The following is a 17,037-nucleotide window of genomic DNA, read 5'->3' on the forward strand; positions in this document are numbered from 1 at the left end:
AGTAGAGTTCCCTGTGCTATACAGTATGTCCTTGTTAGTTATCTATCTTGTACACAGCAGTGTGTGCATGTTCATCCCTTGCTCCTGATTTATCCCTCCCCACCACGTTTCCCCTTTGGTAACCAGAAGTTTGTTTTTGATATCTGTAAGTCTGTTTCTGTTTTGTAAATAAGTTCATTTGTATCATTTTAAAAATTATATTCCACATATGAGTAATATCATATGATATTTGTCTTTCTCTGTCTGACTTACTTCATTTAGTATGATAATCTCTAAGTCCATCCATATTGCTGCAAATGGCATTATTTCATTCTTTTTTTTTTTTTTTTTTTTTTTTTTTGTGGTACACGGCCTCTCACTGCTGTGGCCTCTCCCGTTGCGGAACACAGGCTCCGGACGCGCAGGCTCAGTGGCCATGGCTCATGTGCAGCCGCTCCAGGGCATGTGGGATCTTCCCGGACCGGGGTACGAACCCGTGTCCCCTGCATCGGCAGGCGGACTCTCAAACACTGCGCCACCAGGGAAGCCCTATTTCATTCATTTGTATAGCTGAGTGATATTACATTGTATATATGTACCATATCTTCTTTATCCATTCCTCTGTCAATGGACATTTAGGTTGTTTCCATGTCTTGACTATTGTAAATAATGCTTCAATGTTCATTGTTCATTGCAGCACTGTTTAGAATAGTCAAGACATGGAAGCAATTTTAACAACAGTTTAAGTAAAAATGCCTAGAAATTTGTTAGTGATACCAAAGGACATGTCAGCTAGTAGGTCACTATGACCTCTGATGGCCTAACGTGGGTACTGAGTATCAGGTATTTCAATATAAGTGGCAAGGATCCAGCGGACAATGAGGGTTGCCATCAACAGAGCTGCTTTCAAATAATTAAATCTCCACCTTCTTCTGTAGAGCTCCTCCTCTTTTTGAGGATCATTCTCTTTTGCTAATACCCATCACCACTCTTTTTTATTTGCCATCTATCAATCTTTCCCTTACATTGTAAAAGATTTTAGTATTGAGTTCATGACCCTCTTTCCCACCCCAAATCCTGCTCTCATTCTATGTGTTTTTAATAGTCACATGGATGACACCTCTGACATCTAAATCCTCATAGTTTCTTGTCTTTTCAATCCAGTGATCTTCCTCTTTACACCACTGTAATAACAGCTTGTCATTAGCCATAATTTCTCTGCCACTTCACTACTCCCGTTAGTGAGTACATCCTCCTTTTCTTCCTGTAGCCTCCACACTTTTTCACTTTTACTAATCTAATAAGTTATTCGATTGCTTAGACTGGGGTTCATAGGCAAATTTTTCTGTCAAGGGTCAGATAGTAAAAATTTCAGCCTTTTGGGTCGTATGATCTCTGTCACAATTACTCAAATCTGTTGTTTCAGGGAAAAAGCAGCCCTAGACAATATGTAAGCAAATGGGCATGGCTGTCTTCCAAGAAACACTTTATTTACAAAAACAGGTCACAGATCAGATTTGGTCCATGGCCATGGTTTATATTCTTCTCCTCTGAGCTTAGACTCAGGCCTAGACATGGACTTATACAAGAATAAGCAAAAAAAAAAAAAGAAAGAATAAGCAAATTATTTTACTTTTCTGAGTCTCCCTTTCTCCATCTGTGTATTGGGGATGATGCTTTCTAACTCTCCAAGTTTATGAGAATTAAATGAGACGATGTACTACCAGCATCATGTAATCGATAGCACACAGTACTCAGGAAATCCATGTTTTTTAAAAGGGGTACTAATAAAATCTTTTTTGTAGGCTGAGTTCTGAATGAGTTGAGGAATTAGAAAAAAGCAAATGGAGAACAATGCCTCACCCCAAAATTCACTGTTACTTATAAGAATGCCGTAATTGGAGACGGCGTCTTATATCTGTAGGCAAGCGGCCTTTCTAATACTGAACCCCAGAATCAGAGAAGCTTACCTACACCGCCCAGGCGGCACTAGACCAAGTCAGGCTTTCTCGAACAGGAAGAGGAGACTGGCTACCTTCTTATAAAAAATCATTAAGGTCCGTCCAAATGGATGGAAATATCAGGAGTGGGTTCTTAATGTTCTGCCTAGAGCAAATGTTCGTTGCCTTCCCCCACTGTTCCCAGACTGGAGGTTTATGTTCATGAAGTCAAGGCAACCTCTCCCACAAGGGTGTTGGCAGCACTCATAGTTTCCTGAGTGTGTGCCAGGGGAAGTTCTCTGAGTTTAGCTCAAACTTCTCTGTGAATGTATTCCAAAAGCAGACTAGAATAGATTTTAACCTCCCAGGGCCTATGCATGTGGCTAAAAAAGACCCTGCTAAGGGATTAAGATTCCTTGGCCATCTTTTCTTTTATCTTAAAAAAACTTTATGCCAATGTTGCATTTCCCAAGGGGTATGCTGCAGTTTAAATTGACAAAGTTGTCTAAGTTATTTACCAATTAAATGGCTTTAAACACCCCCCCACACACAGCAAATCATTGAGTAAAATTAACACTATTGGAAAATGTACTCTTGGACTACCTAAGTACCCTCTTTCCCGCAAATGTGGCCTCATACTACCCACGCCTTTGGGCAATAATTTTTAATTTGAGAAGTAAAAGCCAAGACTGTTATGTCAACCAAAAATCAGTTTTCCTTCACTAAATTTATTTCTTCTCAAATGAGTCTCCAGGATGCGGAGCCATACCCTGAAACCACCATGCCCATTCCTGTGGGCTGCATGCCCTCACAAGTCAAGGAAGCTCTAGCCTCAGCTCAATTGCTGACACGGTGACCTCAGGCCACTTTTGTAGCCCTTCTCCATATCCCAGGCTCTTTGTTACACTGGTGTGGTAGTATTTGTCCTGACTAGCTCAGCAAGTCTTATGAAAACAAAATGAGTTAATTATGTATTTTAGGGGTACAAAGCATGTGTCTGTTTACTATGCTATTATCTATGGGGCTATGGTAATTATGCTGTGGCTCAGAGCACACATTTATCATCAAAGATTTAGGGAGCCAAGAATTTTCACTTAGTTCTACACAAGAGAGAAGGTTTTTAGGGTTTAGTTTAAGGATACTGGACCCACTGTTATCATTGTCACAATACAGTAGTACAAGGCAGTAGAGAGAAACATGCCTTATGTGGTGCGGGGAAGGACTGCCTGGATCTATATCTCTTTTCTTTCAATACATTCCTTTAGAAATTATCTACTGTATCTCTGTGCCAATCTTCTGCATGCTGTGATCACAGCCCTGATATCCATACAGTTATATGGATACGTGCCTGGACAGATTGGTACAGATGCAAACAAACAAATGTTATATGTACATACATATATATGTGAAATATACATATGTATATCTATATACATATCTCTACCTAGGTATCTCTATCTCTATAGCTATCTCCATGCAGAGCAATGCAAATTGAGCATGGCTGATATAATATGGTGGTAACAGGCCACCTGGTAGGTGGCTGCATTGTGACTACTTTACCACTGTTAGTGACAATGATTCCCCACGTCCATAGAATTTGCTCTTTTGGACTCTCTCCTATGCTGTTACAGATGCAGGGTGCAGTGAGATTTAGACCTATGGCTCCTCCTCTTATGGCCTGAGATTGATTTTATTCATTCATTCATTCATTCATGCCACGGCTGCGCCCCGCCCCGCCGTATGAGGGACCTTAGTGTCCTGACCAGGGATCCAACACACGCCCCCTGCAGTGGAAGCGCGGAGTAGGCGTAACCACTGGACAGTCAGGGAAGTCCCCTGAGATTTAATTTAAATCATCATTGCTGGAGTGCTTAATGGATGCAGTTGTTTAGACCAAGGGAAAGTGTTTACAAAGAACACACTACAGGGCTTCCCTGGTGGCGCAGTGGTTGAGAGTCCGCCTGCCTATGAGGGGGACGGGGTTCTTGCCCAGGTCCGGGAAGATCCCACATGACGTGGAGCGGCTGGGCCCGTGAGCCATGGCCGCTGAGCCTGCGTGTCCGGAGCCTGTGCTCCGCAACGGGAGAGGCCACAACGGTGGGAGGCCCGCGTACCGCAAAAAAAAAAAAAAAAAGACCACACTCCAAATGTTGAGAAGAACCAGCCAAATCAAATCTCAGTCATTCAAGAACCGTGGACGAGGATTTCTGTTTTCCTTCTTTCCAGTTTTTCCGATACTTCTGCTACTGTGGAAGTGACTAATTCCACATGACAGCGAAACGAGGGCATAAGCAAAGGAAATTCACTACGTAAATAAGTAAATAAACAACTACGTAAGACCTCAACCAAAGGTGACCCTGCGCTGGGATTAGATATGTCCGTTCTCTAAAACGAACTCCCTCCTGGCTTCTTTCCCTGGCTCTGTGGAGTGAGCAGGGTCAGTTCATCGCTGGGGAGGGCTGTGATTCTACCTGGCACACTCTGGCCACAAATGGCATTTCAGCTTTTGATCAGTGAAGCTTATAGGGAGACTCCAGTCCCGAAGTAAATGCAAAGACTGCTTTATCCAAAGAAACTCTGGCCGGCTGTAATTCCTGTGAGAAAATATGAGAATATGATGGAGGAGATATTCATCCATAGGTACCGTACTGACAGACAGGAGGGAGAACCATAGACCAGTCAGTGCTTTTCAAATGGCGCATTGCAACCCTTTAGGGGATAGTAAAATTATCTTATTTGGGCATGAAAAATACTTTAAAAATGGAATAGAGCAGTATAGAGTAAAATAGAATAACTAGAAAATATCACAGTACATTGCACGCAGTAAGGATAAGGATTGTTTTATGAAACTTTGGGGTGTGTGTGTGTGTGTGTGTGTGTGTGTGTGTGTGTGTGTCTGTGTTCCCTGAAACGAGATTTGATATGATGTTCTTACTGTGGGTCCCAGGAAAAAGAAGTTTGGGAAACACTACTGTAATTTAACTCTTTGGCACATACTTTTGGTATTCTGGGTTTGCAAAACAAAAACTAAAATTCTGGCCACTCAACAATGACCTTCTCTAAAGAATACACTCTTGCCCTTTATGGCAATGTTTCTCAACTACTTTAGCATGAGGTGATTAAAAACCTGAGGCGGAAACAAGCTGCCTAAGAAAACAAAGGGGAGATTTAGAAGGAAGCCCCCAGAAGCATGTAAGACCAGGGAGAGTGGATACCAGATAATGCATATGTGCGTGCATGCGTGTGTGTGCGTGTGTGTGTGTATCTGAGAGAGATTTAGAGACCAGAATTCATCAGAAGGCAACAGAAAAAAAGTGTTTCTTAGGGTAAATAGTCACTAAAACCTTACTACACCTGCTGAGCCCCCCATGAGAGAAAAGGCTCAGAGCCCTGATGTGACTCCAAACGGAAGAGTTCATCTGAGAGTCAGGAACCAGGAGTTCTTTCCTGCCTCACCCAGTTCAGCTCTCTGCTTTGGGGAGGACAGTTGTTTCTGATTTCTAATAGAACATATGATGGAATTTCCTGGAAACCCAGAAGAGAGCAGTTGTACAGAACATAACCCTATTCTGGAAAAGTACTGAGGAGGAACCTAGGTATACACAGCAATGTTATGTTTATTTGATTTTTTAACGTGTGATTATTTCTCCTGTCCTCTCTTACAAGATTCTTGCTTTGTTTCCAAATGCTGTAGCTCGTAAATTACTGCTAATGTTGATGTTTATCTTGGTTTTCTGGGTCATTTAGTTCTCTTCCAAAGACCTTGAAAAGGTAGGAATTGTTTCCTTTTTCAGAATTTCAGAAAGGGTGACTTTGAATGCTCAGTGTGATCAATGCAAGAATTAAAAGTTAAAAGCATGTTATCTTAGCAACAGATGTGGATGAGAGGGCCCTCTGTTCAGCAGTTATTCCTTTGACACCATGTATTCTATTATTATTATTTTTTTTTTTAGTGGCAGGTGGATTTACTGCTGTCTCTGTAGTGTCTGGCCCTGCTAACCATCCCTTCTAAACATTCTCTCCGACCTTGGCCTCTGAGCCTCCAATCCAATTAAATCTCTGTGTCAGCCCCTGCTTTTTTCACAGGGTTTTTAAAAATCCTTTACATAGTTCAGTTCACATTTTTTGATTTTCCCTTTCTGCAGTCTTTTTAAAAAACTGATTTTGCTTTACTTTCTCCTCTTCTCAACCATTTAGTACAAATCCAATCTTTCGAAAATTCTGCTTTCATCATCTTCTTGGCCTGATCAAAAACTTTCACCAATGGCTTTCACAGATGGTAGTGCTGAGGAGATCAACTCCTTAGTTAGCCATTCAACCTTCCTCTAAATTTGAACCCAACTTCTTTTCAAAGTATCTATTTCACCTTTGTCTAATACAAACCCTCAGCTCCAAACAAGACGGACCACAAATCTAGGATGTTCAGACAATGATGTGAACTGATAAATAGTAGAGCTCTCAAACCACAGCTCAGAAGCTTTCTCTCTGTGAGCCCTCTCTGTAAATATGTGTTTTCTAGATTTCTTCCATCAATCCTCTTCTCGTTCATGCTTATACCCTTTAATTCATAGGCTCAGGTCCCACCCACCAACAATATTAGTGTTTCTTAAAGTGAGGTCTGGACACTCTCTGCACTGGAACACCTGTGTTTGTGCATGTGTGTGTAAAATGCAGATTCCTGTGCCCTACTCCAGAGCTGCTAAAAAGAAATCTTTGGACTTGAGACTAAAATAATGAAGTTTTGAAAACTCTAATCAGAAAAGATACATGCACCCCGATGTTCATAGCAACACTATTTACAATAGCCAAGACATGGAAGCAACCTAAGTGTCCATCCACAGATGAATGGATAAAGAAGATGTGGCACATTTATATAATGGAATATTACTCAGCCGTAAAAAAGAATGAAATAATGCCATTTGCAGCAACCTGGACAGACCTAGTGTTTATCATACTAAGTTCACTTTAGCAAGTCAGACAGAGAAAGACAAATATTATATGATATCATTTATTTGTGGAATCTAAAAAAATGATACAAATGAAGTTATTTACAAAACAGAAATAGGCTCACAGGCATAGAAAACAATCTTATGGTTACCAAAGAGGAAAGTGAGGTCGGGGGTGGGGTAAATTAGGAGTTTGGGATCAACAGATACACACTACTATATATACAATAGAGTGTCCAGTGGTTAAGACTCTGCGCTTCCACTGCAGGGGGCACAGGTTTGATCCCTGGTCGGGGGACTAAAGACCCAGCATGCCGTGTGGCACAGCCAAAAAAGAAAAAATAGATAAACAACGGGACCTACTGTACAGCACAGGGAACTATATCAATATCTTGTAATAATCTATAATGGAAGAGAATCTGAAAAAGAATATCTATATATAACTGAATCACTTTGCTATACACCAGAAACACAACATTGTAAATCAACTATACTTCAATAAAAAAATAAAATGATCAAGTTTTAACAAGTCCCCCAGCTGATTCACACGTCCACTGAAGTTTGAGAATCACTGCCTATGTACTTCCAGAGCTGAGATCTCTTCTGTGCCCCACTATTCAATGCGTTCATTGGTTATCTCCACCTCAGTTCCACTAGTGTTACCAACACAAAGAAAAGCACACTGAGTTAATGCTCCTCTTCAACACCCTCCTTGGCAAAACAGGATCACACAGAAACAAATTCTCTGCTCTTTCTCTCTCTCTCTCCTCTGTTGCCACAGCCCATTAGTCAACCAAGCCAAAACTCTCTCCACAAGCAATCAGCCACTAATCTCACAAATTCTACCTCCTAAATCTCTCTCAAATCTATCCGTTTATCTCCATCCCCAGAGCCTTGCTTTAGCCCAGTCCTTTGTCATTTCTCATCTATGGTGTGGAAATAGTCCTCTAATTAATTTCCCTGGCTCCCAGTCTAGGCCTGCTCTAATCATTCATTCAGCAAACGTTTGTTGAGTATAGATTGTGTGTCAGGGCTGAACTAGGTATTAGGGATACAGAGATATAGGACATCATCTTTATGTTCAGGAGTCTAAGATTATATTTCTAAAATAAAAATGCCATGCTCCCCACTTCAGAGGGAACATGGCAGGGACCAGAATTCCTGGCACAGTGTCTCGGTCAGGCATTTTTATTAAAGGGTACAGAAAGCCTGGCCCACGGCATTCTTGCACTGGCTGTTTCCTCTGCCCGTTCTTCCTCCAGGTTTTCACATGGCTAACACTCTTCCTTCAGGTGTTTGCTCAAATGTCATCCTCTTTATTTAGCACTAGAAACAGCCCTCACCCTACCTCTTAGTGTTTCCCTCATTCTGTTTGACTTTTAACTTTCTAAAATACTATATAATTTACTTATTTATGTTCATTGATTATTGTCTATCTTGGCCTGCTATAAGGTGATCTCCATAAGGGAAGGATTTTTATCTAAATTTATTTGTTGGTATATCCCAAGTGCCTAGAACAATGGCTGGCACATAGTAGGTGCCTAATAAATAACTGTTAAATTACAAAATAAGGACTGTTCAGTGATCCAGGTGAGAGGTAATAGTGACCTGAAATAAGGTACTAACAATGAGGTTGGAGAAAAGTCAATGAATTTGAGATAGAATTGACAGAAATAGATTGACTGTGGTGAGGGGGTGAGGAGGTGGAATTAAGCAGGAATTATTCTAGATATGTACAAGTACATGGCTGGTGATGCCATTCACTGAAGTATAGAACAGAGTAGGGGAAGTAGTTTTGGGAAAAAAAAGTAAGTTTAGATATGAACAGTTTATGTTTGAAGTACTTTTATGTCATCTAAATGGAAATGTTTCTTCAGTAGACTTGAATATAGAAATTTGAAGCTAAGAAAGACGTGGTTTAGGAAAATGGATTTAGGAATCATCAGAATATAAATGACAGCTTAACTCATTGGTGTCTGTGACAATTCCTTGAGTGAGCTACAGAATGAAAAGAAAAGGACCTACTGTATAGCACAGGGAACTCTACTCAATACTCTGTAGTGGCCTCTATGGGAAAAGCATATAAGAAAGAGTGGATATATGTATATGTATAACAGATTCACTTTGCTGTACACCTGAAACTAACACAACATTGTAAATCAACTATACCCCAATAAAAATTTTAAAAAAGAAAAAAAAGTTGTTAGTGCTATTGCCCTGAAGAACAAAAAAAGCACTGGTCTGAGAAGTGAGTGGTAGGAAAGAAAGTGATTGATGAGAACTCCTGAGAAGTTTAACTGGGTAGGGATAGGGAATAAGCAAAAGTTAGTAGAGCAGTTCTTTTTTTAATATGAGAGATACGTGAATGCATTTAAATTCTTATGGAAAGAAGTTAACAGAAAAATATTGGAAGCAGAAAAAAATGCTATGGTACAATTAAGTAGGGCAGGGTGACAGAAAGTTGAATTGCCATATGACTACTTTTTTAGATTTCTAAAGCTGAGGTTAAGGATCAAAAACAATTAGGTATTAGAGGAGTTGCCTCCTGGACATTGAGGACTACTTGGAGGATATCAGGATTTTTAATGATGAAGACTATAAGTCAGTTTCTTCAAAATTTTCAGGCAATGAGTAGAAGGTACCAATGACTAGAAAATGATGGATAAGATTATGTAGTAATTAGTGATATTTGGTCAGATATATCATGGAAAACAAAAGATCTTAGAGTTTTCTGAAAAATACTGTATGTATCAGTGTCTATATATATGAAATATATACGTATTTGAATTATATATTTATATTTATATGTATTTACTATATATTTATCTCTAATATATATTTGAAATATATATACCTCTAATATTTATATTTGAAAAAAATATATTTGAAACAGGTTGTTAAAAGAATGAGGCAACTGGGCTAAGAGAAATTGAGCATTGAATCCTGATCTACTATTATTGAATTATTATTGAATCCTGCTACTACTATTTTGAAGAGACTTTCCCCTTTATATGACTCATTTTAAGGGTCAGGCACAAAATTATTTGTTTTTCTTCACTCATATTTATGGTTCATATACTGTGTGGTTCCACTGCATAATATTCTTGAAATAATGGAGGAATGGCAAACAGATAAATGGTTTTCAGGGGTTAAGGGATTAAGGAGGGGTGGGCCTGGAAAGGAAGTAAGTGTGACTAAAAAGGGATACATGAAGGAGGCTGGTGGTGATGGAAATGTTCTGTATCTTGACTATATTCAGTGTCAATATGCTGGCTGTGATATTTTACTACAGCTTTACAAGACGTTATCATTGTGGAAACTGGATAAAGGGTATATGGAGTCTCTCTATTATTTCTGACAACTGCATGTGAATTTACAATTGTCTAAAAATAAAAAGTTTAGGTTGTCCCTCATTGCTATACTACTGCTCAAGTTAAAAATCTCATTATACACTGAATCTTACACAAACCATATTTCCCTTAAGAGTTTAGAACCTCAGGTGGTGGTCAGCTTGCCTTTATCAGACCTTGTCCAAATGTTCCTGCCTGATCTCAGGTGCCACAAGAATTCTAGGGAAACACATTAGGTTTCCCACTCAGGCTGAGAAACCTTCTTCTTGCCCCGTTTGTCTGGCTGAAGGACCAAAAGTAGGGATCCCATAGAATGGGAAAGGTTTGGGGAGATTGCAAAGACAAAGCTCAAAAGAGTTATCCCATAAAGTGGTGGATGAACTTCTGGGCTCAACTCTGCGTTTAGCATGTGTCACTCTTACCCTAAATAGCACACTGAAGGCTTAAGGAATTCAGTTACAGACTGGACCATTGCCCAGGTCCCGGAATGACCACTGGATGTTACATGCATGGGACAGATTCAAACAGCACAGCCAAAGGTTTTGAGAACTGAACAGACCTTGAAACTAGAGCCCACAAAAGGTGGGTTGGAACTTATGGCTTTAACCTAACTAGGTCGATTGCCTGATTTAAAAAAATCAACATTATCTTTAGGGTTTAAACAAGATCCAGGATCTCATAGCACAGTAGTTAAAATATCCAAATATAAGCCAAAACTATTCAACATATGAGGAACCAGGAAAATTACAACTTGCAGGAGAATAAGCAAAGTCACCAACCATTAGATAATGTAGATGTTGAAATTATCAAAAACTTTAAAACAGTAGTTATAATTGTATTAGTTTTCTACTGCTACTGTGACAAATTATCACAAACTTGGTGGCTTACATGATACAAATGTATTATCTTATGTTTCTTGAGGTCAAAATTCCAGAATGAACCTCACTGGCTTAAAATCAAGGTGCTGGCAGTGTGCACACCCTTCTGGACACTCTATGGGAGAGTTCATCTCCTTGCCTTTTCTAGCTTCTAGAGCTCGTCTGTTTTCTCTGACTCCTTCATCTTCAAAGCCAGCAACTTTGGGCCAAGTTCTTCTCACACCACCATCTCTTTGGTTCTCCCTCTTCTGCCTCTCTTTTTTACTTTTGAGGACTCTTGTGGTTACTTTTGACCCACCTGGATAACTCAGGATAATTCAGTGTTCCCTATTTTAAGGTCAGCTGATTAACAACCTTAATTTCACCTTTGATTTTAATTTCCTTTTGCCATGTAACCTAACAGATGCATAAGTTTTGTGCAATAGAAACACAGATACCTTATTCTTTTTCCTCAATAGGCAGGATTTTTTCTCCCTCTGGATTCTATCATGATTTTTCTCTTTGTCTTTGATTTTCTGTAGTTTGAGATGATATGCTTAGGTGTAGATTTTTGAAATTATTTATCATCTGTGGTGTTTTCTGTGTTTCCTGGGTCTATGGTTTGGTGTTTGTTATTAATTTTGGATAATTCTCAGCCATTATTATTTCAAATATTTCTTCTGTTCTTTTCTCTTTCTTTTGCTTCTGATGTTTCCAGCATGTGTATGTTATACTTTTTGTATTTGTCCCATAGTTCTTAGGTGTTCTGTTCCTTTTTGCCTTTGCTTTTCAGTTTGGGAAGTTTCTACTGACATACCTTCAAGCTCACTGGTTCTTTTCTTGGCTGTGTTTAGTCTACTAATAAGTTCATCAAAGTCATTCTTTGTTTCTCTTACAGTGTTTTTGGTTTCTAGCATTTCTTTTTGATTCTTTCTTAGAGTTTCCATATCTCTGCTTACATTACCTATTTGTTCCTGTATGTTGCCCACTTTTCCCATTAGAACCCTTAGCACATTAATTATAGTTATTTTTAATTCCTGGTCTGATAATTCCAAAGTCTCTACTATAGCTGAGTCTGGCTCTGATGTCCATATTGTTGCTTCAGACTGTGTGTTTTTTTGTTTGTTTTTTGCATGCCTTGTAATATTTTATTGAAAGCTGGACATGATCTATTGGGTAGCTGGATTTGGGTATTTTCCTTCCCTCAGGTTGATTAGGCTTTGGTAAACCCAAGTAATTTAAGTTCTGGTGAAATAGTTTCCCTTGAGGGCAAAGCTTGTTAAGGAGAAGAGAGTACTCTGGGTGTATTTCAAGATTGTTATAGAAGAATTAAAAAGAGAGAAAACAAATAAAATGGCAGCCCTAAGTCAAAACATATCAATAAATACATTAAATATAAGTAGTCCAAACATACCAATTTAAAGACAATGACTCAGAATTGATTAAAAAAACAGTGACCCAACCATAAATTATTTATAATACACCCATTTTAAATACAAGTAGGCTAAAAGTAAAATGACGGAAATAGATATGCCATGCAAATATCAACCAAAATAATGCTTGTATGGATTTACTAATAACAAAGTAGATTTCAGAAAAAGAAAAACTACCAGAAGTAAATAGGATCATTACATAATGATAAAAGAATAAATTCATCCTAAATTTATAACCACCATACATTTGTATACATCTGACAGCTTCAAAATATTTCAAGAAAAGCACATAAAAATGAAAGAAAAAAAGGACAAATCCAAAGTTAAGTTGTTGACTCCTACATTGCTCTCAGTAATTGATAGAACAAGTAGACAGAAAGTCAGTGTAGTGGGTTGAAAGGTGGCCCTCCCTTCCAAAAGATATGTCTGCCTGAAACCTCTGAATCTAACCTATTTAGAAAAATACTCTTTGCAGATGTAATTAAGTTAAAGATCTTGGGATGAGATCATCCTGGATTAGGGTGGACCCTAAAGCTAGTGACAAGTATCTTTTTAAAAGAGGAGAAGGGAGAAGACACACAAGGGGAAGGTGATGTGAAGATGATGGCAGAGATTGCAGTGATGCATCTATAGGTCAAGAATAGCAAGGATTGCTAGCATCCACCAGAAGCCAGGAGAGAGGCATGGAATATACTCTCCCTCAGAGCCTCCAGAAGGAATCATCTCTGTTGACATCTTGATTTTAGAATTCTGGCCTCCATAACTGTGAGATAATAAATTTATGTTGTTTTAAGCCACCAAGTTTGTGACAATTTGTTTTGGCTGCCCTAGGAATCTAATACAGTCAGCAAAAATATAGAAGAACTAAGGAATTCAATAACTGGGTCTGCTTGACATTTGTATAACATTTCACCCAACAACAGCAGAATACATGATTTTTTCAGTGCACATGAAACATTCATCAAGACAGAACATATCTAGAGTCATAAAACAAACCTTAACAGATTTTAAAATAATTGAAATTACACAAAGTGTGGTGTTTTTGTTGTTTTTGTTGTTGTTGTTTTTTTGCGGTATGCGGGCCTCTCACTGTTGTGGCCTCTCCCGTTGTGGAGCACAGGCTCCAGACGTGCAGACTCAGCGACCATGGCTTGTGGCCCCAGCCACTCTGCGGCATGTGGGATCTTCCCGGACCAGGGCACGAACGCATGTCCCCTGCATCAGCAGGCGGACTCTCAACCACTGCACCACCAGGGAAGCTCCAAAGTGTGTTTTTTGACATAATGAAATTATACTGGAAATCAGCAACAGAACAATAATTGGTAAATCTCTCAACATTTGGAAATTAAATGACACACTTCTATATAATCAACGAATCAAATAGTAAGTTTCAAGGGACCCTAGAGAACATTTTGAACTAAACAAAAATGGCAATATAACATTAATATTTGTTGTACACAGCTAAAGCAGTACTTAGAGTGAAATTTATAGCATTAAGTGGTTGTTCTAAAAAAGAAGAAAGGTACAAAATCAATAATCTAATTTTCCACCTTAAAGAACTATAAAAAGCAAGCAGAAAGAAGGAAATAATAAATATTGATATTACAGTAGAAATCATTAAAATTGAAAACAGAATACAATAGAGAATACAATAGAGAAAATCAATAGAACAAAAGTTGGTTCTTTAAAATGATTATTAGAAATGATAAAACTTTAGCCAAACTTATAAAGAAAAAAAAAAAAGAGAAGGCATAAATAACCAATATCAGAATTGACAAATGGAAGTCACAGACATTAAATGATGATATGGGAAAACCACAAAGAACTTTATGAATATAAATTTGAAAACTTAGATAAAATGGATGAATACCTTAAAGACCACAAACCACCAAAAGTCACCCAAGAATAAATAGATGTTCTGAATAGTCCTAAATCAATGAAATAAATAGAATTCATAGTTAAAACTCTTCTGAAAAAGAAGTGTCTAGGCTCAGATAGTTATATGGGAAAATTCTATCAAATACTTAAAAAATAAATAACATCAATTTTACACAATCTCTTTTTCCAAAGGATAGAAGAGAAAGGAAAGCTCCCAAATTATTTTATTAGGCCAGCATTATCCTGATGCCAAAACCAAAGACAGTACAAGGAAATAAAATAACAGACCAATATTCCTTATGAACATAGGTGCAAAAATTCTCAACAAAATACCAGCAAATCAAATATAGCAATATATAAGAAGAATAATATAGCATGACCAACTTGGTTTTATGCCAGGAATACAATTGCTGGTTCAATGTTTTAAAAAGTCAATCAGTATAATCAACCATGTCAACAGGCTACAGAAAAAGAAATACCTGATCATATCAATTTATACAGAAAAAAATATTTGACAAAATTCACAGTCATTTGTGACAAAACCTTTAGGAAGCTTGGAATGAAAAAGAGCTTCCTTAATTCATTAAAGGACATCCATAGAAAATATATAGCTAACATCATTCTTAATGGTGAAAGATTGAATATTTTATCCTTGAGATCGTAAAGAAGGCAAGGATGTTCCTTTTCACCACTTCTGTTTAACATCGTACTGGAAGGGCTAGCCATTGAAGTAAGAGAAGGAAAATGAAGTAAAGCACATGTAGGTTGGAAATGAAGAGCTAAAACTGTCCCTATTTGTGGATGACATGATTGTCTACATAGAAAATCCCAAAGAACCTACAAAAAAATTCTACAAGTACTTTGCAAGTTTATCAAGGTCATAGGATATAAGGTCAACTAAAATTCAATTGTATTTCTATATATTGTATTTTCAGCAATGAAAAATTAGAAATAAACAGTAAAAAATATCCCACGCAATACCATTTACAAGAAATTAAAAAGTGAAATCCTTTGATAAAATTCTAACAAAATGGGGCAGAATCTGTAGTCTGAAAACTATAAAATCCTGATGAAAAAAATTATAGACATATAAATGGAGAGACATATTGTGTTCATGGATTGGAAGACTCAATATTTAATATGTTAGCTGTCTCCAAACTACAGATTTTACACAATTTGAAACAAAATATTCACAGGAATTCTTGTTGATCTAGACAAGATGATTCTAAAATTTATATGGAAAAGCAAGGGAACTAGCATAGACAAAACAAGTTTTAAAAAGAAGAATAAAGTTGGAGGCCACACTAAAAAATTTCAAGACTTACTATAAAGCTACAATAGTTGACACAGTACAGAATTAATGAAGGGATGGATACAAAGACGAGTAAAACAGAATAGAAATTCCAGGAATGTAGCCATACAAATATGGCTACTTGATTTTTGATGAATGTAGAAAGGCAATTCAATGGAAAAATGAAAATTTTACAATATGGTTAAAACAATCAGCCATCCATATGGTAATAAATGAATATCAACCTAAACCTCACACCTTATACAAAAATTAACTAACTCAAGTGGATCAGAGATCTAAATATAAAGTCTAAATCCACAAAAGTTTTAAGGAAAACAGAAAATCTTAACAACCTGTAGTTAGTCAGATTTCTTAAGTATAAAACTAAAAATGCAACCCATAAAATTAAAAAGTGATAAATGGGACTTCATCAAAATTAAAACATTTTCCTTTGTGAAAGACACTGTTGAGAGAATGAAAAGACAAGCTACAGACTGGGAGAAAATACTTGCAAATCACACAATCAACAAAGCACTTGTATCCATAATATACAGCGAACCCTTAAATAACATGGGTTTGAACAGCACAGGTCCACTTACATGAGGATATTTTCAATAGTAAACATGACAGTACTACACGATCTGCTGTTGGTTGAATCCATGGATGTGGAACCAAGGATGTGGAGGAATTGCATATACCAAGGGCTGACTATAAGTTATACTCGGATTTTCGATTGTGTGGAGGGTTGGTACCCCAGCCCCCACATTGTTCAAGGGTCAACTGTATAAGAAACTCTCAAAATTCAACAGTAAGAAAGCAAACAATTCAATTAACAATTGGGCCCAAAAACTTGAATAGATCCTTTACCAAAGAGGATATATGGCTAGCAAATAAGCAAATTAAAACATATATAATCAATATGGTTTGCCATTAAGGAAATCCAAATAAAAACTCTGATGAGCTGTCCCTATGTACGTAGTAGAATGGCAAAAAATGCAACTAAAGAAAACCCTGCAATATCAACTGCTGGTAAGAATGTGGAACTCCTGGAACTCTCATTGCTGGTGAGAATGCCAAAAAATATACCCACTCTGGAAAACAGTCTGGCTGTTTCTTGTAAAGTTAAAGATACACGTACTTACCATATACCCTTGTAATTCCCACTCAGGTATTTCCTGTAGAGCAGGTCTCTCAACTGTAGAACTATTGATATTTTGGTCCAATCAGTTTTTGTTGTTGGGGGCTGTCCTGTGCATTTTCAGATAATGCACCTTGACTTCTACCCACTAGATGATAGTAGCAACTCTTCAGCCTCCCCACCCCGCAACAAACTCCCACTCTGCTTTAGTTGTGACAATCAAAA

At 37.8% G+C, this 17,037-nt stretch overlaps 1 protein-coding gene across 1 annotated transcript in view; it reads left to right on the top strand.

Annotated features, from left to right (window-relative positions):
- The first annotated feature begins 4,392 nt into the window (after positions 1 to 4,392).
- Positions 4,393 to 17,037, top strand: part of LOC111166939 (NXPE family member 2-like) — a 32,204-nt gene continuing 19,559 nt past the window's right edge. Inside the window, 3 exon segments of the mRNA XM_089915555.1 lie at positions 4,393 to 4,559; position 4,699; positions 5,586 to 5,690. Of these exon segments, the coding sequence (XP_089771681.1) occupies positions 4,468 to 4,559; position 4,699; positions 5,586 to 5,690 (198 nt within the window). The 5' untranslated portion in view covers positions 4,393 to 4,467.

This window comes from Delphinapterus leucas, chromosome 7 (genome assembly GCF_059928025.1).
Source record: "Delphinapterus leucas isolate spDelLeu-1000000601 "Yukka" chromosome 7, BTC_Dleu_Yukka2, whole genome shotgun sequence".
Classification (NCBI taxonomy): domain Eukaryota; kingdom Metazoa; phylum Chordata; class Mammalia; order Artiodactyla; family Monodontidae; genus Delphinapterus; species Delphinapterus leucas.